The sequence below is a fragment of the Strongylocentrotus purpuratus genome, unplaced genomic scaffold (assembly GCF_000002235.5).
Source record: "Strongylocentrotus purpuratus isolate Spur 01 unplaced genomic scaffold, Spur_5.0 spur5_contig_837, whole genome shotgun sequence".
Taxonomy (NCBI): domain Eukaryota; kingdom Metazoa; phylum Echinodermata; class Echinoidea; order Camarodonta; family Strongylocentrotidae; genus Strongylocentrotus; species Strongylocentrotus purpuratus.
This window is the reverse complement of record NW_022145543.1, coordinates 42,772-66,769: the sequence shown is the minus strand read 5'-3', so window position 1 is coordinate 66,769 and position 23,998 is coordinate 42,772. Positions and strand designations below refer to the sequence as shown.

General features: G+C 36.2%; 1 protein-coding gene across 1 annotated transcript; it reads right to left on the bottom strand.

The window, feature by feature from the left end:
- Positions 1–407: 407 nt before the first annotated feature.
- On the bottom strand, positions 408–5,398 carry LOC115924116. The gene is made up of 4 exons (XM_030985917.1): positions 5,284–5,398; positions 4,325–4,546; positions 1,872–1,973; positions 408–500 (listed from the first exon to the last, which is right to left on the bottom strand). Exons 1-4 carry the CDS (start codon positions 5,383–5,385, stop codon positions 408–410), a joined length of 519 nt encoding a protein of 172 aa, XP_030841777.1. The 5' UTR covers positions 5,386–5,398.
- Between the last annotated feature and the right edge of the window lie 18,600 nt (positions 5,399–23,998).

The window sequence follows — 23,998 nt, the reverse complement described above, 5'->3', positions numbered from 1 at the left end:
CTTTCTTTATAACCAAGAAGTTAATAAAGGAGGAATGGAAGACAGATACAAATATATCTTGTAAAATACATACATGTATATAAAAACATACCATTAATAAACGTGAGAAAGGGAAAGAGGAAATGCAATATAGAGAATGAAAGAAAGAGGCAGAGAAAACGGAGTAGGTGTTAATTATAGAAAAGGGAGAGCCAGAGAGAGATGGAAGGGAGACATTTAAAAAAGGAGAAAGGGACAGTGGTTGTTGTGCGTGTGACCGAGGGTTCGTGCGCACGTGTGTGACGTAGAGAGAGAGAGAGATAGAGAGAAAACATAAAAGAAAGGAATAAACAACACATCGGTCAAATTATATCGGACGAAAACTAAACCACTGATGATATTTAATTGAAAACACAATTATAATGATCTTACAGTATGACAGCCTTGTTGGCCGTGATATCAATGTTGTCCTTATTCCAGGCTTTCGTGGCGTTTACCCAAAATGGCTGCCAGTCACGTTCCTCACAAAAATTCGTTGGAGGGGGGAAGTCATTGAAGGGGGCTTCACCGCACACATATCCATCCGGGCATTTTATAATTTCTTTTTGAGAGACCACAAAACCAATATACGATCAAATAGCAATCATATACACACTAAAAATGCCCTTTTAATAATATCGTAGTGGTTAGACCACAAAACCATTAATGCACTCACAAAGGCATTCTGCTCTTTTGAGAAATATACCTTAAGTTAAGCTATGAAAATACTTTGAATATTTTTTGCACATAACAAATAAATAAAATAATAATATCAATAACAATATAGTTCTTTTGTACATCGAAATTTCCCTCTCCTGGCTTACAAACTATACAATCGACTCTTACTATTGCTTGTCATGTATGCCATGTGAGAGTTACACTGCACCCGTTTACATTAATCTCTTCTGAATTAGAAACTTTAAATTCCCCCTCTTTTCATTTTTATATATTTCATTATATAAGCTCTTAAATTGTTAGCCGTTGAGAGAATCCCATAGGCCTTTTGCAACAAAGGAAACACTTTGCCATAGGTTTGACGGATAATCTCATGAGGGCAGCGATTTAGAATAAGCGTTTGCGTTTTACAACTGTATTGTGAAAAACACTTGATTACAGTTAAAATTCGGGTATACAATTACCACGATTTGCAAAATTAATAGGTCAATGAAAAATACAATGTATAAGTCAATTGAAATATACAATATACCAAAACCCCTAAAAATATCAATAATAATGACAATAATAGTAATAATACAAATGATAATAATAATAACAATAATAATAATAATAGTGGGTTCTTGTATAGCGCTCATGTCAGTCAGATTTGACTTTCCTGGCGCTCCCGATTATTACCCTGGCTTTAGCACGGCTGCCATACGGCGCTCTAGCATTTCAAGGAATAAATTCCTACCAGGTACCAATTTACTTCACCTGGGTGGAGTGTGGCAGATGTAGATCAATGTCTTGCCAAAGGACATTAGTGCGGCGGCGGGACACGAACCGCGGACCTTGTGATGGACAGTCCGGCGACGTATCTACTTGACCACAACACATCTATTAATAATAATAATAATAACAAGTTTTTCAACCGAGAGAAGTCCATTAGCATCAGCTGTTCTCCCAGAAACCCCTGCGATGATTATTACCCCAGCAATTGCCAGGTAATATGGTTGGAAAGTGGTAAATGTGGACATTGTGTCTTGCAAAAATACACAACACCTCTACGAAATGAATAAACCACTGCACCACAACATAATTACGGAGTCACAATAATGCAATTCAAAAATTCAATGTACTTAATTCATCAATGAGGGCGGTTAGATGACAGAGGGGGGTGGGGGTGTTCCACTTACCGCAATTTTCTTCATCATCGCGTTGAGGGCAGTCATACCATCCGTCGCATTGATGTCTATCGAGTAGGCATATGTCGGTATCGCGACACCGGTGAGGACACTCTATTTCTACGATAAGAAAAACAAGCAAATGTATTGATGATGTGGATAATGATGACCATGATGATAGTGAATTGTATACACTCATGTCATACGGCATTTACATTCTGTTTTTTTTTTTTTGGGGGGGGGGGATGGGAGAGGATCAAGATATAAGGAACGATTGCTTCGTCGGATTGTCCGTCTGACGTTCGGATACCATTATATTCACAACTTTACCTGCAACGATAGGTTATAAATAACTGCAAATGCTATTGGCGTATTGTATGCAGCAAAGGCTGACTGTAGACGCAGACACTATCGAAAGTGACCCAATGGTGGTTTCTGTCAGGTGTCGGGTAGATTTTGATCTTCGAAATATCGACTCTAGGGCAATTTCAATTTTCTATTGTACATCCCATAATTAAATGACGCACAAGACTATTGAAAATGCTATAAAAAGATTTTTCGAAAGTAGTCGTGATCGTGTCAAAGCAATATGTGTGATGACTTAGAATGTTTTGTTTCCTTCCAATACACCGCCCGGGTGCCCCCCCCCCCCCCACACACAACTGACCTCCGGGTAACATGACCAAGAAAGGAGAATGAGAACGCACCTGGAGTCAGACAGCCAATTTCATCAGAGAAGTCGTGACAGTCGACAACCTGGTCACACCTTGCGATCACGTCAATGAACTGCCTTCCAGAACGGCACATGAAGTCAAGTGTGTTGGTGAGACAAGCTTGAACGCACGAGTCATTAGTGCAACCACTATCTTCATAATATTAAAACAATATTAATATTTGTATTTATTATTAAAAAAACAAGAACATGATCATCAGCAAAAAAATAACAACAGCAACAGGCGTGTTAGTACATATTATACTTAATTAACAGAGATTGAATATAAAAAAGTTTTCAGTCCTTTTAATGTTTCTAGAATCAACAAGAGTAAATTGTAAATATTGGTATTTTTTCAAAAGGTCTTGTCCATGGGCTAAATCCCCCCGCCCCACTCGGAGGGACCGCATTCGAATCCCCAAAATCTCCGATAGAGGGGCCTGTAATACACACACAATCCGGCACGTATTGACTTTACACACCGGAGATAGGGGGGGGGGGGTTCTTTCAGAGGGAGGGAACATGCATACGCGTACCCTAAATGACACTGAGTGGTGGGGGGGGGGGCGAAAAGGGGACACTTATCAGAAAAGAAAAGGAGCATGTGTCAAAGTAGAAAGAGTAATTATCAGTGGTAAAAATGGGGCAATTCTTAAATCTTCAAAAAGAGGCACTCGACAGGGATGAAAAAAGTCAGTCATGAGATTAGGAAATGGGTATTTGTCGACGGAAAAGGGGTCCCCATCAGATTTTGATAGGGACATTTATAAGAGGCGAAAAGGGCATTTATGAAAAGGGGATAGGTCCCGTAATAAAAAGGAAAAGGGGCATGTATCATTGTTAAAAGGGAAATTATCAGAGGTGAAAAGAGGCACTAATCTCACCTAAAAGTGGGCAACGGCCAGATATAAAAAAGGCACTTCTGTGAATGAAAAAGGGGCACTTATAATAAAGGAAAATGTGCATTTGTTGAAAGTAAATGGGCACTTATCAGATTATAAAGGGGCATTTATCGGAGGTGAAGGGGGCACTTATCTGAAGAGAAAATGAGTAACTTCTCGTACCTGAAAAGGGTCATTTACCATAGATGAAAAGGGGCATTTATGAGAAGGGGCAGGGGCTCTTTTGTTAATGGGGACACTTTTCATGAGGAAACGGGGCACTTATTAGAAAGTTAAAGGGGCACATGTGAAAATATAAGATGCGCGTATCCGAGTTAGAATTGGGGTAGTTAAAAGGGGAAGGAGCACTTATTACAAAGGAAAAGGGGCACTTGTCACAGTATTAGAGGCACCTCTCAAATGCAAATGAGGCAATTATCAAAGGTGAAGGGGGCACTTATCAAAAGTAAAAAAGAGCACTTTTAGTACCTAAAAAGGGGCACTTACTAAAGAAATAAAAAAAGGGCACATATGAGAATGGAAAATGGACACTTTTTGAAAAAAACGGAACTTGTCGAAGGAAAAGGGGCACGTGTGAAAATAAAAGGGCACTTTATATCAGAGTTGAAAAGGGGAAGGGCCACTTTTACAAATTAAAAGGGGCACTTGTCAAAGTAAAAGTGGCACCATTCCTATGTAAAAAGGGGCACTTCTTACAAAGTTAAAGGAGCACTTTTCCTTTGCAAAATGGGGCACTTTTCAGGTGCTTGCCCCCCGGGAGGGCCGCCTCTGTGTATATCCATCAATAATGCAATGATTGTTAACACTTATAATTTGTTTTAAACTATAGCTAAATAGAAAATACCATTTACACGAAGCGTCCTGACTTCAAAGGCAAAACCAGGATGTAAGAGAAACCCGTCACTGCAGAAGCGAACCGTCACCACACCCTCTGGCAGTAGAAGTGACGTCAAATTACCACTGACCAATGGGAAGGTTGTGACGTTAGTGCCGTGTGCAGTTTCGCTGCTGTGTGTCAGGGTAAGAGGATCCCAAAAATGTTCTACCTGGAGGATGTTGACCTTAATGTGACCCTGCATAGCAAGTTTCATAAAAAATAAAATTAGGCCTACCACTCCTTTGAAATATATTCGTCGAAAAAAAAAATCTAGGAAAATAACCAAAACTTAAAATGGAATTCTTTTACCCTCTTCGATGTATCATGAACTTTTTGATACACTTAAGAACTTTTTATGATGACAAGGTCATGTTTGAAAATAATTCACCCATCATTCTGTTATTGATAGCACAACGATTAAAACATTTCTTCGTATATTTTAACCCAGTAGGTGATATTGCTCCGAATTTATGTATATATGTATGAATGTATTTATTTGTTTAGTTTTGTTTTCTTTTAGGGTATGTGCTTCGTACAACATGCAATTTTGGTGCCAATTATTGGCGTATCCACACCCTGACCTCTGGAGGGCCAAAACATCTAAACTGGCTATACGTACCCTATGGTTCAGCAAGTAAATATTTTTTTGAGGCGCCCTGGTTTGCATTAGGGGATATCGTGGCCCTAACACGTTTATCTTGATATAAAGCTGGAATAGATTGGTTGAAATCTTTAGAATCCAATACAAAGCAACATAGCAGTTTGTGCGAACAAGCACTTAAGAGTAAGAGTTACTCATCCATAATAATTTGTTTTGAATAACCTTTTCTGGTAATCGAAAATCTGTCAGGGCCCCTTACCCCGCCTTCAAATATACAAGTCTCTAGAGGTGCCCATAATGTCGACAACATCGTTTTCTTTTGATAGACCTACCATTGCGCCAGGGGGTATGTCGAAGCTCCATTCTCGCCGAGTCTTCGGTGGGTAATGATCAGGAAAGTCTGGTGACACCAGGGTTGTCAGATAGTCCTCCATGACCTCACATTCACATGATGCCTTGACCTGCGTAGCTCCTGTAACTTGATATTTATTTGTTTATTTAATGATTTATTTATATATCTGTTTGTTTATTTGTTCAGTCATCTAATATCTTTGTAGATTTACTTTAGACGGTTAGAAAATTGTCAAGACAATGGCGCTCTCGCTGTATGACTAAAATGTCATTTATTTTCCTAAATGTATTACTCAAAAAGGTCTTTTGTTTTTTAGAGGAACTGTAATAATATGCTATCCATAATATCCTTTGAGTTGTGCCAAAGGGAGAAGGCTTAGGAGAAAACAGAAATTAAAAATATTTGTGTACATGACAAATGGGAAAGTTGTCCGTGACTACGTCACAATGCACTAACCAAATTGCTAATTTGAGAATCTCATAGATTTGTTGATTTATATCCTTCATATCAAAGGTACGATTTCTTTCAAGGTTTTGCCTTTCTGTTTCAATCTCTTATTTTTCTGCTTCATACAAACGAACTCATGTAATACAAAGGTTAGATTGCCTTTTAAATGTGCCTATAAAATGATTTCAAGCAAATGCTCCATGCGAAATCAACATAGGTTTACATTATTACAAACAATGAACTGTAAAGATAAAAAGCAAAATTGTAGCATTTAACAGGAAGGAAATACAGATAAAGTAGAAAAGAACAAGACAATGTAAAAAAAAAAGAGTGACGCATTGAAGAAGAAATTCCATTCAAATTACAAATGATACAATCGTAAACATGTGTGAAAGAAAAAAATTATGAAGGGAGGTTCGCAGCTCCGAAAAGAAAATCGGGTTCATACTGCTGCTGGTTCATATTTTCACATTTAAAAAAAAAAACCCATTGAATATTTTAACCTGAATATTGCGCCATGTAAATGACGTAAATCATCATCAGCATTATCAGCATTTTCCAAATTATAGAACCTTCTAAAAAGTGAAGCGTATTTCATTTTCGGAATTTCAAACGCTCTTTTATAGTTTCGGAAATATGAACATTCCGAATAATCAACTTGATATTTTTTCCGGAATTACGATCCTTTGGGTAAACCATGGACCTATTACGGATGGACATTCGACGTGATTTTTTCTTTGATCCAATGAGAGTCACCGCCTTCTGATTGTGTGCATCTTAATGAGAACATTCAGCTGTTTTAACAATAACGACTGCAATAGAATTTTCGGTCATTGACAAAGGAGCAGTTTCCATCTCTTGGGCTTTGTTTGGATGGTGTGCTCTGTAAGAGTGTGTCTTAAATAAAAACATCCCCAATGGGGAACAGCAAAGTTGAAAAGCGGACGATTTGGGGGATATGAAATGTATTATTAATGATTCGCACACTTTCGCATACACCCATGACCTTATAAAACAATTACAAGGCCATGATCTTTATAAGCCATGAACGTTGCAACTTTGAAGGATTATGAGGAAAGTGGCGGAAACAGGATTTTAAATCACAACCAATCCAAATATAACCTCTATCTTGTAATATCAACATGTTTTTCTAAATAAAATACAGTATACGAACAACATTTTCTGATTATAAACCAGAACTGCACATCGACTTCCCATAATTTAAGCGATGTATTATCTTCTGCGCATGTAGATTAACATGCGTAAAATCACTCTCTTGATTCTTTCCCGGCTTATTGGTGACCCTCATGGGATCAAAGTGAAGAAAATTGTACGGAATGTTATTGAGACGACATTGACGGAGACAACCACAATGAATTCGTTAACGATGAATGTCCATCCGTGATATGTCCATGCCTAGATATAAGGGAATTTAAAACAGATCGACACGAAAACAAGGTATGTCCGAAGAAAATCAAGAGAAAAAAAAAGATAAATTATTGTGACAATGTTAATAAATCGCTGTCAATGGTTTTCAAATGTCGTCTTACCTTGATGTAAAAGAATTTGAAGCAGAAGGACGCCGGATATCATCTGAAGTCGCATGTTCAGTGTTCTCTGTATAGACCCACATCAACAGTACCTGATGTGAAATAAATGTGACGTGAATGCAAAAATCACTTCTGTCCTGGACTGTGTATGGTTTAAAAATATTGCTTTATGCCGAAATGATATATATGAGTTCCTGGAGATTTTCTGTTCGCTGATTGGTTCGCTGCTTCGCTTCATTAGCTGCTAAAATGCGAATCTTTTCTACTTCGCTGCCCGCTATTGAAATATGTTTTGCTTCATCCCGAATGGAAGTAATTATATGATGTTCCTGGACGTCTTCTATACCCTTATTAGTTCGCTATTTTCCTTCTTTTGGTATACCAAATGCGAATGACGCTCTCCTCCTTCAATGTGTGCGTCTTATCATATTTTTTCCTTATCCCGTTTAAGATTATGTATGTTACTTGACGCGTTCTTTACAATGACTTGATTCGCTGATCTGCTTGTTTAGCTGCAAAAATCCGAAAAAAACAATTTCTCTTAGCTACGTGCAGTTGAAAAATCCCTGCTAAACACCCTTAAAGGGTTTAGTTAGTCCATTGATTTAAGGAAAGCTCAAAATATTGTGTCAATCTGTATTCAAACAATGATGATCATCTCATAAAATCGGGTAATTCTGACACATCGAACACCTAGAAAATGATATTTTACGAAGAGAAAATAATTGTACGATCACAAAATAGGAATTCTACGAATCAAAATAAATCTTCGATTTAACATGCATTTTCACTTCATAAATCATGCAGTATAATTCAGCCTTCATGCTGTGTATGTAAATTCTTAGTACCATAAATACCAGTTAAATTGTACATGGCTGGGTTTGATCATTTTCTTTTCAAGCGTTAACCCAAATGCAAACCCTTTATAAGATAGAGAGAGAGAGAGAGAGAGGGGGGGGGGGCGAGACAGATATGATATACAGAATGAAGAAGACAAAACAAAATTTTGACTTACATAGCAATTAAACTGTCCAGGCCTTCAAAGATTTCAGGATAAAGTGGGATAGATTTGGGGCTCAAGGATGTTTTGCCTCTGTGTAATGAAACAATAAGTTTTAAAAAAATAGCCCAAAATATGAATTGTGACAACAACCAGATGACAGATGAGCGCAGATGACCGCCGATCTCGATTGTAGGCCTAGATCGACATGTAATCTCCGATTTTTTAGTTTCTAAACCTTATTTTATTTCCAAATAAGGTAAAAATGGCTGAAGAGACTCTTCCTAGATTTGAAGTTCTTGATGATGATCAATTACAAGACTTGATTAATTCTGCGGACAGCAAGAACACCAAAAGTTCCGTGAAATTCTCTGTAAAAATATTCGAAGACTAGGTCTACCTGCAAGTTTTCAACACATACCTCGATAGCGTAAACAAACTTGATTACCATGATTAGTAAGTCGCACATGTATTCTATGACCATTTTTACGGTATATAAAAAATATAATGACTGCTTCAATATTCAAGGAATAGTTGTTTTATGGGCTCTCGGGGGTCCCCTTTGAGCCTATAATACAACTATTCCTCTAATAACAGTCACTATATCTTTATTATAACGCATTTTCTGCTTTTTACGATTTTAATAACACGGTCGCAACTACTTTCGTAAAAGTAATACCATCAATGGGTTATAGGACAATAACCCCCTGTACAATCACACCAGGATGATTACCAGCGGACAATGACCCCCTATATAAGACTATTACTCCTCCCCCAGGACAATGTTAAATTTAGAAAGTCCCCGAGAATTATGGATGCATTGAAAAATAATAAAACAAAAATCAATATCACTAAGGCTTCAGTCCATCTAATATCGTGTAAAACATGATAATAATTAGAGAAAAAAAAATGGGTGCAACAGAGCTTTAAAGTTTCAATTAAAAAGTCGATATTACTTACGCCCGTAGCAATTCTGTTTCGATCCCGTAGAACAGAGAAGCGTTTATTGATGTTAATTGGTTCCACTTCAAGATTCTACAAACGATAACAAGTGGTTTGTGACGGTTTTGATGTTGATTATATACCATTTTGATGATACATACATAAAAGCATATATTTTCATATAAGTCTACAAAACTGTTATAAAGTGCTGACAAATGAATAACAAATTTCTTTGTTTCGTTGTGTTCTTTGTAAAATACAAACAACCCCAAAATGGCATTACATAAATTAACTTCTCTTACTAAAGTCATTCAGCAGATTTAGCCGTACAACAGTGTACTTACAAATTGGTTAGAATGTGTCTACTTACAATCTCTGAAATGAATTTCCGAGATCCTTAAATGTCCCAGGGCTAAACTCCGTAATCAAGTTGTTCTTCAGGTTGCTGTAGGAAAAAAATTATAATTTCATGAAATCCGAGAGACTACAGAATATTGAAATAATCATGATACGTAAGTTAAAGAAATAGCTGGGAAGAGAATGTTTATTAAAGGGGAAAATCCGAATTGTAATAAAATGTGAATAAGAGCGTTCAACATACTAGCAATACTCTATGAAAAGAGCAAATATGAAAGGAAAGGAGCCTTTGATTAATATATTATCTCCTGTAATGTCTCTTTCTATAATGCATTATATGGAATGGATCTGAATCATTAAAAATGAGACTAGTATATTTTGCAATATCCTTTATTTTATTTTTGACAATTTTAAAAGAAGGAAGCATAACATGATAGTTCTATTTCGTACATGGCAAAGAGATTGTTTAAATCTTGAAAGCACCCGTCTTCGAATCGGGTCACATTAGTTGGACGCCAAAGTTCTGAAACAAAGCACAACATTACCATAACAAAAAATATATAATACTAGTAGTTCGAAAAGTATGCTGTATACATGTATGCCCACAATTATACTTATTTGTTTGCAATTGTGCCCAGAGTTTTAACAGACATAGAGCATTACAAATCACTATCATTATTATATAAGAAATAGCTGGGAAGAGAATGTTTATTAAAGGGGAAAATCCGAATTGTAATAAAATGTGAATAAGAGCGTTCAACATACTAGCAATACTCTATGAAAAGAGCAAATATGAAAGGAAAGGAGCCTTTGATTAATATATTATCTCCTGTAATGTCTCTTTCTATAATGCATTATATGGAATGGATCTGAATCATTAAAAATGAGACTAGTATATTTTGCAATATCCTTTATTTTATTTTTGACAATTTTAAAAGAAGGAAGCATAACATGATAGTTCTATTTCGTACATGGCAAAGAGATTGTTTAAATCTTGAAAGCACCCTCTTCGAATCGGGTCACATTAGTTGGACGCCAAAGTTCTGAAACAAAGCACAACATTACCATAACAAAAAATATATAATACTAGTAGTTCGAAAAGTATGCTGTATACATGTATGCCCACGATTATACTTATTTGTTTGCAATTGTGCCCAGAGTTTTAACAGACATAGAGCATTACAAATCACTATCATTATTATATTCATAGATCCAGTGATCTCAAGGCAGCAGACAGCAATAAACCGTGCAAATACTCACTTGACCTGAGAAAGTCCACAGGAGTGGATGAAAGTTTGCCTACTAAATTTTAAGGTTAATAGAAGCAATGACAATACTAACAATGATCATGATAATGTTGATAATATTGATAATACATTTATGATAATAATGTTTATTATAATAATAACAATAATCATAACAATAGTGATAATAATTATAATAATAATCTAAAGATACTGATGATGATGATAATAATAATAGTAGTAAAAAGAAGGCAAATAATAAGAAGAATGATAGTAGTTATGATAATATGATAATGTTAATAACAACAATAATAATTATATTGATAACAACAACAACGCCCCATCACTCCCATCACTCCCAAGTAGTAAAGATTTCGAAACAAACCTTCCTAAGGAAAAGTCAGACGATTGTTTGTAAGTTCACTGATAATCGGGTAAAAAAATAAAATCAAACGTGATCGTAATTACTTTCGAAAACTTAACTAAAAAATATTAAGAATATATTCTAGGGAAAGAAATCTCACTGATAAGTATTCACCCCCCCCCCCCAAAAAAAAAGTATTCCTACATTATGTATAGCCGAGATAAACCGTCGAATACTCCTGGTGGCAAGTAGGTTAATTCACATGATGTAAGATACCTGAAATGAGATTTGAAACAACCGAACAATCAACAAACAAATAATTTATGATAATGGTGATGATGATAACGATAAAAATAATAATTACAATAACGATACAAATCATGAAAATAATAATAATGACGATGATGATGATGATGATGATGATGATGATAACGATAACAACAAAAATAATGATTATACTGATAATAATAATGATAATGATAATTATTATCATTATAACAGTGATGATAACAATGTTGAATGTTTATTGTAAAGTGGTTTACCAGTTGCAAACAACCAAATTGATTTAAAGCATTATTATTACCCATGTTACTGCACTTAACTATTATTCCGCACATTATGAAGCAAATTCTACAACTCCATGAAAGCATTTTAGCCAGTCGCCTTTAATTTGGCGCTCACATGCTCTACAAGTAATCAAACGACACCTCTAGGTTACCTTGAGATGATAATTTCACTCACAAATTTTTGATAGTATGCAGTCCTTTAAACGAACCCACTTCTAAAGTCAGAGGAATGCCTTTCATATTGCTACAAAAGAAAGTGATATACAATGCAAAATGGTGATTCCCGTTTTACATAACTATATATTTCATATGACACGGTAACATCTACCACTCTTGTTTTTAATGTATTTGAATGTGTTTAATCCTTTCATTTGATAAAAGATAGTTTCATATGTTTTGTTTAATAAAATATTTAAAGGCGTGAAGATTTACAAAAGAACACGGATATAATAATTAAAAATATATAAAATATTTGTTGTTTAAAGGCGGCGGGGTAAAATACTCAGGTGTGAAAATATTGCAATTTATCAATTATAGTCAAAGTTTGAGTCTCAAGTGAGATGACAATCCGATAATTTAACTGGATAGAAGTATCGAAAATAATATCGCTAGTGATATTCGTTTGTCTCGCAATGTCATCAATAATGAACCTAAAAGATCACGACGTTTTGTGCGCCGCTGCAACACTTCGTCAGGTGATAAAAATTAATGTAAGCAAGCGTCTTTTATACTCTACGGGAAGACCGGCGCAGCGGTCAATAATTCGATATAAGTAGTTTATGATCTCATATTGCTTGAACGTGATGTGTGCGTTTATGTGTTGGATAAAGTGGGTGTGGGTGAGGTTGAATACGTGTATGCGAGTGCGTACAACTAATTTCATTTTTATTTTCATCAATTGTACAATTTATGTTTTGAATTAATGTCAAGGAAAAACAACTGTATTTATTTTTAAAATAATTTTGTATTGTTTGGAATCAATAAAAAAAGATATTAAAAAAAAACGTACACGAGGAAGGGTGAGTACGTGGACGTAGGTATTGTTGCCGTGTGTAACAACTGTATTCTATTTCTAAGATTGATTTGTATTGTTTGGAATCAATACAAAAAACAATTGAAAAAAGTGTGTAACCCCGCAGAAGCGTATCGTGGGTCCAACCAATCGAGGGGTTGGGGGGGGGGCGCACTGGTTTTATTTGGCAGGTGGTTGAGGGTGGGGTGTCACCGGTCTTACGAGATGGATATACTACCAATTTGCAAAGACAATTAATATGAAAATTGTGTCGTTTAATCTTCTTTTCACGTTCACTGGAGTGGAAGTGTCGACAGTGGCTCTGTCATTTTCACCATGTCAGATGGCCTTAATGATATCATGAGGAGTATCACTAGAAAAAATTGAATAAGGATTGCGCCAACAACAAAAATAAAAAAAGTGTTAAAAGGTAAAAAGAAAGAAAAAATACTCCTGCTACTACTTCTACTTTTACTAAAAACACAGAATTCGAAAAGCCAATCATTTTGCAGTACATAAATCTGTGGCTAGTTATATGGGTATCTGGGCCATGCATGACTGCGAAATCTTTCAATTGCATAAAGAGAAAATCATTGAATCGCGATAATTGTCAAAGCGATTCCCGGTGGTAAGTGAGTTGCACTATTCATGCTATTCAAAACGATATACATGAATAACACAAACAACTTAAATGAGAGAGAGAGAGAGACAGACAGACAGACAGAGAGTGGGGAATTAAAAGAAAGGAATACACCACACAGCGGTCAGGTTATAAAGGTTAAAAACTAAACCACCGATGATATTTAATTGAAAACACAATGCTAATAATTATAATGGTCTTACAGTATGGCAGCCTTCTTGGCCGTGCTAGCAATGTTGTCTTTCTTTCAGGCTTTCGTGGCGTTTACCCAAAATGGCTGCCAGCCACGTTCCTCACAAAAGTTCGTTGGGTTGTACATTTCATTGAAGGGGGCTTCACCGCACACATATCCATCCGGGCATTTTATATTTTCTTTTTGAGAGACCACAAAACCAATATGCAATCAAATAGCAATCATATACACATTAAAATTGCCCTTTTTAATATAGCAGTGGTTAAACCGCAAAACCATTAAATACACTCACAAGGCCTTCTGATCTATGAAGCCCTTGTGGCACTGTTTTTTTTAACTTATACCAAATGTGTCCACAAATGGGTCCAAAATGAAATTATGTTTACTCACTTCAAACTTGTATTTTTAGGATCAGGACTAATCATATTTTTGAGAAATGCAAATTCTGGACCTTAATCTATCTCCTTATTTATTCACCAGATATGAATACTTTGAGTTTTTACAATTTTATTGTGAACTGTAGCATATCTAATAACTGTGATATAAAACTCATTTGCTATTAACTACACCTTTAAATATGTTGGGTCTTTAAGAATATGTTACAGAGATTATTCATGCAAATTGTTGAGTTTCTATCTTGAAAAATACAGATTTTGTATCCCTTGAAAGTGAAAAATAGCTCTAAATTAGGGTTTTGACAATAACTAGTTTTTATTTCAATAGGTAAAATGTTTTTTTCTTAGGTCAAACTTATTTTATTATAACAACTGATGATATAAGGTAAATACATGCAAAAAAAATTGGGAACCAGTGCATTGCCTAATAATTTTCATATGGCACACCACTGATGTTTCGGACGTTACACACTGTTAACATTATAACTTTATTCAAGTTAATTGCTTTTCTTTAGGTATTATTGACCTCAGTTACATTAATTGTTTGCAGAAAAATACTTTGTAACATTTATGGAAAAAAGATTGTGCAGTTTTAATTAGTTTAGCACATACATGTATACCAAGTTTGTCTTCATCGACCACTCAATTTATGTAAGGTATATTATTCATTTCAAGAATGTGTACCGATAGTTAAACATGCTTATGTGATCTAACAGAGTGAAATATGAAGCTAATAGCAATTGTAGTCATCAAAACTCCTTAGAAAATTCACTTAGAAACATACTCTTTATTGCATGTTCTGAACAACAGTGTGAAATGTATACTATGGTTTGTTTCGGATGTTACACGATGTTAACATTTCAATGAGATCATCAATTTCTACAAACTCTACAATATAGATGTTTAATCAGCTTGCTAATGTTCTTTGCCTTCAACTATATAGTGTGTCATTCAATAATATCTCTAACACATACATGTATGTAAGCACTGAAACATTGACAAATCTTTAAAAAAATAAAACTATAAAAAAGTACCCCCAGTCATGCACTGTATTTTTTACGGTAATACGAAATAAGTGAATCCTAATGTATGTACATCTCGAGAATGAGACATTTTTGATGTATTTTAAAATTGTTTATGTTTTAGGTTATAATACTACTGTAGTAACAATCATCCTTTTTTTGTATTAGGAGGCTGTTTCAAACGACAATATGTTTTAATGCTCTTAAATAAGTATTTATTTATTTATTTAATTGATGACCGATTGATGAATGGATGGATTGATTGGTTGGTCGGTTGGTTGGTTGATAGATCTTAACTCTTGCTGTGCCTATATTACAGGTGACAAACAATATACAGTGTAGGTTAAACATGTACCGTATTTGCCGGCGATAAGACCGCAGCGCCGCACCCCCAACTTTGACATTTCGTAGAGGAAAAAAAAAACGGACAGCCCATTTATATTTCACACTAGTGTAGGGTTGCGGTTCTAACAGATAATTACTAGCACTCTTAACACAGAGGCAGCCCAGCAGACATGTTGTAGGATTGATTACTACTAGCTAACTGACCAGGTTTTAATGTGTAAAAGCATTACAGCATTCTATGTAGCATTCCACATACATTCCATTCAAAGTAGAATAAATCAATAAATATTCATATAGTCCCATACAAATATAAATCAACATCACAAAGTATTCCTGAATATTCAAACATAAACAAAGGGTATATATTGAATATTCATAGTATATGTAAATTATACTACATAAGCTTGACTGCATCAGGTGAACATTGAAACCAATGAGAGAGAGAGATAGACAGATGAAAGGATGGTGGATGAAAAGGGTGAATGTGAATGGGGGATGACCTATTAATATGAAAGGGATGAATCATGGATATGAAGGGGAGTTTTAGAAGTTCAAAAAAAAATCCCTACACTAGCTTATACATTTTGTATGTATGCATACATTTGAGGAAGATACTACATGTATATGTTTAGGATCATTAAATAAGGTATTACTGGTAATGCCCTTTTCTTTTATACATGTATGTACTTTCTACACAGATTAGTTACGTGTACTGAGTGCCCTTTTTAAAAGGTATTTTTAAATGAAAATCCATATTTTCCATAAATCTTTAGAAAAACATTTTAATTTGCTTGATTTTATCAACTTCATATACCTGTATCATATCCATGTCATGACCATGCACACTGGGTATTGCTTAAGTGGGTGATTTTGATTTTTGTAACCTACCAGATAGTTTAGATTGACCATACAATCTTTGGTTATATGACATAATTTGGAACAACCTCTGTAAAAATGAAAACGTGATGATTTGCAAAGACACAGCGATGTAAATAGCAAAAGGAGAGGTTGAACAAATAAAATTTGCTATTCTCACATCTATCTTTGCCCCTCATTTGAACTAGTTAAAGTATGAAAATGTCTGTTAACAGTTTAATGTAACATCCGAAACGTGCTACAGCATAATAGAAAGTGCTGTTAAAATGGCTGAATAATTTTTATGAGTCACTTTTATTGAGATTGTTTCTGATAAATTACAATTAAGGATATACTAAAGCAGCCAGGAATGCCTTGCACCACAAAGTGTGGCTTCAATATTTATGTTATATAAGTCAATTTTGCAGAAAATTTAGATATTTTACGGAAGATTTGATTTTTTGCATCATATTTCTTCATATTTTTATATTTAGATCTAAATGAAATTATCAAAAAAGTGTTTTTAACAGGAGTGTGCATTGTGAAATCGTAACTTGCACATATGATAGAAAATTAGTTGAAATTTGCAAATTATGTGTTAACAATCAAATAGTGTAACGTCCGAAACACCCTTCTTGAGTTTACACAAAATTATTGGATTTGAAAGACCTGATTTGTGTTTTGACTTGTGTTAAGACTTATAATAACTTATTTCATAATGATTTATTCACTCTAGATACCTTAAAATATGGATTATTATCATTTTATTGGTATTTTTTGTTTCGGACGTTACATTTGTTTCGGACGTTACAACTGTTAACGGAAAATTGGTTTTAACTATAAAATAGTATTGTAGTAATGTATTGCAGATTTCTTTGTTTTGGTGGGTAGCTGCCATGAGAAGTTAACAAAATGTTATGATAGATATATCCTGCTGTTCATATATTTTCTGCTACTTCAACTTGAAAATTGTTTCGGACGTTACAAAACTGTTTACGGAAAATGAGACGACTTTTTCAAATTTTAAGTATATTTCTAACATAAGCGCTACTATAATTAAATTATATTTTCTTTTAATATAATCACTTGGAGTAACTAATAAACTTACTCAAACCATATACAATCTCATTAATTTGTTGTTCTAGTGGGTTAAATGAGGGTCTACATTGTTTACGGAAAATGTAACGTCCGAAACGCCATTTTCAATTGCACTTTTCCATTATAATAGGGGAGTTGATTCAGATTACTGTTAAGTTTCTTTAAGATCCACTCATGCTCATTAATCATCAATAGAAAAAAAACATATTGTTTGTGGTTATATATTTTTTTCAGCTCCGACCAAAATGGCATGTCAATTTTGTTACAAAATTCCGTAAACAATTTGCTGTTCAAGGATACCTACTGCGCATAAAGCAACGATGAAAAATTTTCGTTAAGCTATGGGAGGTTAACCTAGGTCCATGCTACTAGAAAAAGTTGTTACTGATTTCTAGTTCTTTATCTTTGGAGAAAAAAAAACAGTGCCTTGTACTATATTAATAATAAGAATACTTTTTGCACATAACGAAAACTATAAAACAATATATTGGTAACAATATAGTTTTTTTGTACATTGAAATTTCCCTCCTCGGGCTTGCAAAGCATAAAGTCGACTTACAATTATACTGCTTGTCATATATTCCGTTATCACTTTTATAATATCATATTGTATATTGAAATTTCCTTCCCCGGGCTTGCAAAGCATTAAGTCGACTTACAATTATACTGCTTGTCATATATTCCGTTATCACTTTTGTGATATTATATTATACATTGAAATGTATAAAGCATAAAGTCGACTTAATACAATACTGCTTGTCATATATTCCGTTATCACTTTTATAATAGCAGATTGGTTAGATCACAAAGCTAATAACACAGTCACAAAGGCCTTCTGATCTATGAGAAAACTACCTTAGATTGAACTGTGAAAATACTAAGAATATTTTTGCACATAACAAACAAATAAAATAATGATATTGATAATTATAGTTGTTTTGTTCATTGAAATTTCCCTCTCCGGGCTTACAAAGTATAAAATCGGATCTTACTATTGCTTGTCATATATTCCATGCGAGAGTTACACTGCACTCTTTTACATTAATCCCTTCTGAATTAGAAACGTTAAATTCACCCTCTTTTAATTTTTATACACTTCAAACTTTTTTGTTGAACTCTATTTGGCTCATTCAAACAAAAAGTTTCGTTATTTAAGCTCTCAAATTTCTACCACCTAGCGAAACCCATATGCATAGGCCTTGTGCAACAAAAAATAAACACTTTGCAATATGTTTGACGGATAGTCTAATGAGGGCAACGATTTAGGATAAGCGATTGCGTCATACAATTGCATTGTGAAAAACACTTATTACAGTTAGAATTCGGGAATACGATTTACCTCGATTTGCAAAGTTGATAATGGGTCATTTGAGAAATACAATGTACCAAAACCCCTAAAAATATCAATGATAACAATGATAATAGTAATAATACTATAAATGATAATGAAAACAATTTTGTTAACCGAGGGAAGCCCATCAGCATCATGTTCTCCCTGAGACCCCTGCGATGATTATTACATTATTATATTATTATGTTATTGGGTGGAGAGTGGCAAATGTGGATAAGTGTCTTGCAAAAAGACGTTAGGTTGAGATTCGAACCTTCAACCCTTGGATTAAGAGCCAAATGATGGAGCACTGCGCCACAACACTTCCACGATTACGGAGTCACAATAATGCAATTTCAAAATTCAATCTACTTAATTCATAAATGGGGACGATTCGAAGAAGGAGGGGGAGGCTGTTCAACTTTAACCGTAGTTATCTTCATCATCGCGTTGAGGGCAGTCATACCATCCGTCGCATCGAAGTTTATCGAGTAGGCATATGTCGGTATCGTGACACCGGTAAGGATACTCTACGTCTACGAAAAGAAAAACAAACAAATGTTTTAATGATGATGCTGATGATGATGATGATAATGGTGATGGTGATGGTGATGGTGATGATGATGATGACGATGATGATGGTGATTTTTGTTGCATACATTCATGTCATACGTCATTTTCCCCCTTTTTTTTGGGGGGGGGGAGGGGCGGATCAAGATATAAGAAACGGTTGCCTCGTCGGATTGTCCATCTGACGTTTGGATATCGTTATATTCACAACTGTACCTGCAACGATAGGTTAGAAATGACTGCAAATGCCATTCCTTTATTGTATGCAGCAAAGGCTGAGTGTACACGCAGACACTATCGAAAGTGACCCAATGGCGGCTTCCGTCAAGGTAGGTTTTGATATATATATTTTGATTACCAGGGCAGTCAACAAAGCCCAACCAAACACAAGCAACACAATCGCAACTATTTTCGAAATATCGACTCAAGGGCAATTTCAATTTTCTATTGTAAATCCATTAATTAAGTGACGCACAAGACTATTAAAAGAGCTTGATAGGTATATTTTTCGAAAGGAGTCGCGATCGTGACAAAGCAATATTTTTGATGACTTGGAAAGTTTCGCTTCCTCCCGATACACCGGCTGGGTGCCCCCTATGAAAAGCTATGGTCACGATTCAAAGAAGCGACCGACCGATAAGTAGCCTGCTCGGTCGCCGCTGGAATTTAGGCATCGCCCAACAATTTGTGGAGCAGTCGAGGAGGCTGTAGAGCCCCAGCGATGCCTGGGCGGTGCCCTGTCGATTTCCCATCGGTCGCTGGTCGATTTTAGGTCAAGACTGGGCGAAATCGGGGAGCTTCTCCGGGTGGCGTCTCGGCAGTGACCAACTGATGACCCACCGATTCCCGAGCGGTCTCCCACCGGCCGTCGGCTGATTTTAAAGATATTGCCCGGCGCCGATGATCGGCGGGGCACCAAAATACTCTCGGTGCCCGGCCGTTAGCCGCCCGGGCACCGACTTAATCGAGCGTCCACCGTCGAGCGATTTAGGTCAAAAATTGAAGCCGCTAGGTCAAAGGCTGCCGACCGATTTTGGACTCCAGATCTACCAGCGTCGACCGGGTGGCGCCTGCTCGACAGCCTTTGACCTAGCGGCTTCGTTTTTTGACCTAAATCGCTCGACGGCGAACGCTCGATTAGGTCGGGGCCCGGGCGGTCGCTTCTTTGAATCGTGACCATAGCTTTTAATAGGGGGCACCCAGCCGGTGTATCGGGAGGAAGCGAAACTTTCCAAGTCATCAAAAATATTGCTTTGTCACGACCGCCCGGGCACCGAGCGTAGTTCAGGCGGCGAGTGAAACTGAGCAGGCGCCGCCCGAATTTTATATCCGCGCTAAAACTTCAGCAGCGACCGAGCGATGCCCCAAAAACAAGCGGTACTCGGGCAGCCGCCGCTCGGTGCCCGGGCGAAATTGGCTCAAAACTCCCCGCCCGGCCGCCGAGCAGGCTACTTTTTGGTGTTGTGACCAAAGCTTAACACACTGACACACACACACACACACACACGCACAAACACACACACAAAACCGATCTCCGAGTAAGATGCCCAAGAAAAGAGAATGTGAACACACCTAGAGTCAGACAGCCTATTTCATCAGAGAAGTCGTGACAGTCGACAACCTGGTCACACCTAGCGATCACGTCAATAAACTGCATTCCAGAACGGCACATGAAGTCGAGTGTGTTGGTGAGACAAGCTTGAACGCATGAGTTATTAGTGCGACCAGTATCTTTATGAGAATAAAAATATTAATAGTTGCATTTATTATTTTAAAAAAAACAGGAACAGGATCACCAGCAAGAACAATAACAACAGCAATATGCTTGTTATATCGTTAGGCCTATTTTACAGAGAATGAATCTAAGAAAGTTTAGTCCTTTAATGTGTTTAGAATCACTTGCTTATGCGTCAGTTTCAAGCAAGGGTAATTTATAACTATTTGTAGTTTCCAAAATTCTTGCCCATTTGGTAAAATATGCGGTTCCTGTCCAACCATCAATAAAACAATGATTGTTAACACTTATACATTTTTTCAACCAATGCTATTTTAAAATAGGAAATACCATTTACGCGAAGCGTCCTGACTTCAAAGGCAAAACCCTCATGTATGAGAAACCCGTCACTGCAGAAGCGAACCGTCACCACGCCCTCTGGCAGTAGAAGTGACGTCAAATTACCACTGACCAATGGGAAGGTTATGACGTTAGTGCCGTGTGCAGTTTCGCTGCTGTGTGTCAGAGTAAGAGGATCCCAAAAATGTTCTACCTGGAGGATGTTGATCTAAATATGACCCTGCATTGCAAGTTTTAGAGGAAAACAAATACATTTACCACTCATTTGAAATACATTCGTCGAGAAAAAAATCTAGGAAAATAATCGAAATGTAAAATGGAATTCTTTTACCCTTTATTTGATGTATAATGAACTTTTCAATACAATTTAAATCTTTTACATTACATTACATGGTATCTGGAGGGGCAATACATCTAAACTGGCTATACGTACCCTGTGGTTCAGCTAGCAATCTTTCTTTAGGCGCCCAGATTTGCATTAGGGGATATCGCGGCCCTAACACATTTATTTTGATATAAAGCTATAGATTGATGAAATCTTTAGAATCCAATACAAAGCAACATTGCAGTTTGCGCGAACAAGCATTTAAGAGTAAGAGTAACAAATCTGTAATATTTTGTTTAAAATCTGTCAGGGCAGGCACAAAAGGGCCCCTTTTCTCCGCCTTCAAATATATTAGTCACTAGAGGTGCCCATATTGTCGAAGAAATATTTTTATGTTGATAGACCTACCATTGCGCCAGAGGGGATGTCTAAGCTCCATTCTGGCCGAGTCTTCGGTGGGTAATGACCGGGAAAGTCTGGTGACAATAGGGTTGTCAGATAATACTCCATGACCTCACAATTACATGATGCTTGGACCTGCAAAATTCCTGCAACTTGATATTTATTTGTTCATTTATTTATTCATTCATTTATTTATATATCTCTTTGTTTTATATATTCATTCATCTAATAACTTTGTAGATTTACTTTAAAAAGTTAAATTTTCCAGTTAAAATAATTACAAGACCTTGATGCCCTGTATCAACAAGAAGAGAAGAAAATAATAACAAAACTTGTTAAGCGCATCCATCTTTATTCATCGCTGGAGAGGTTAAAATAAAATTCGAATTTAATTGCAAATTGCTCTGCGAGAAAGCAGAAAAAGCAGAGAAGCAGTTTGACGAAATCGTGAACAATTCAGACAAGAAATTAAAAATAGGTATTACTTTTGGGACTTGCAATCACTATGTGCATTGGAGTTTCAAATCGGCCTATTTGGTACTGTCACAGTTATTTAGTGGAGGACAACTCTCCCATCATTTTGTGCAAACACACAATATAAATGTCACCTTTCCCCGAAATGTTACTCAAAAGGGTATTTTCTTTTTAGAGGAACTACACTAATATGATATACATGATATCTTTGAGTGGTACTAAAGGGACTAAGGACAAAACAGGAATTAATGATATTTTTGTACATGACAAATGGGAGAGTTATCCGTGACTACCGTTTGTACGTCACAATGCACTAACCAGATTGCTGATTTGAAAATCTCAAAGATTTGTTGATTTAAATCTTTCATATCAAAGGTACGATTTATTTCAAATTATATCCCTTATCGTAAGATCGTTGCATTAGGAGTGTACACAACAAGAAAATGAATAGTTTTACTATAAAAGACGTTTCCTGCCGCCTACATCGAAATAGTACCTTTTTATTGTGACGTCACGCATAGTACCTAAAAGGTACTATGCGTGACGTCACAATAAAAAAACGCATATTCTTGAACTATGCGTTTTCCCAGCGAGCGCGTACATGATTTCAAATGCCTCTGCGCGGTTAATCCCCGCGGTGTCACGGCGCTCAAGCCAAATGCAATTTACGCTGTGCGATGACTGCATTACACTAGTGCCGGCTAAACATTTTGACATCCTTCAATGTTTCATTTGAGCCGTGCAATTTTCTTTATTTCTTTTCGATCTGAATGTTACGGAAGCTTAAACGTGCAGCGCGAAGGCGAGTTGTTCAACTCGCCAAGGCGCCTTGTTTCGGCAAAAAAGGCGAGAAGGCGACTTGTACAAACTCGCCAAGGCGCCTTGTTTAAGACGAGAAGACGAGAAGGCGACTTGTACAAACTCGCCTAAGCGCCTTGTCTAAGACGAGAAGGCGAGAAGGCGACTTGTACAAACTCGCCAAGACGCCTTGTTTAAGACGAGAAGACGAGAAGGCGACTTGTACAAACTCGCCTAGGCGCTTTGTCTGATAAGAGAAGGCGAGAAGGTGACTTGTACAAACTGTAGAAAAAATATGTATTGGTAGAAATCGTTCTGCTTGTTTATGTCTAGATATCTTTATTTTCAGCATTTACATCTAAATTATTTGGGTTTACTTACGATCTGTAAACTGATATTACGTTCGAACTTTGAGCTAGATACGCGATGATATTCTCTGGTCTCTGTCTATAATGTTATGACTTTTCGTACATCGAAAATAGTCGGGAGACTAGATCCTCAGAAATCATCCCCTCAAAGTCAAAGGGGAGTTACTATTCTATAGCTGAACCTTATTTTTATTTATTTTTTTGGTGCTTACAATCATGTAAATAGGACTAAAACCAAGCCCATGAAACATCGGATATCACAGTCCGGCCGTGTATAAGTATGAACATTAGCTCGGGTCACTTGCAACGTTGGTATGTTTGCCC

Excerpts from the sequence above, each read along its gene's own strand:
- LOC115924116 (XM_030985917.1), bottom strand. The coding sequence starts at position 5,385 with ATGGAGGACTATCTGACAACCCTGGTGTCACCAGACTTTCCTGATCAT. Across the intron at positions 1,974-4,324 it reads TTGAAGTCAGGACGCTTCGT|AGTGTCCTCACCGGTGTCGC; the intron begins GTAAATGGTATT and ends TCGTAGAAATAG. Across the intron at positions 501-1,871 it reads CGATGATGAAGAAAATTGCG|GAACGTGACTGGCAGCCATT; the intron begins GTAAGTGGAACA and ends AATTTTTGTGAG.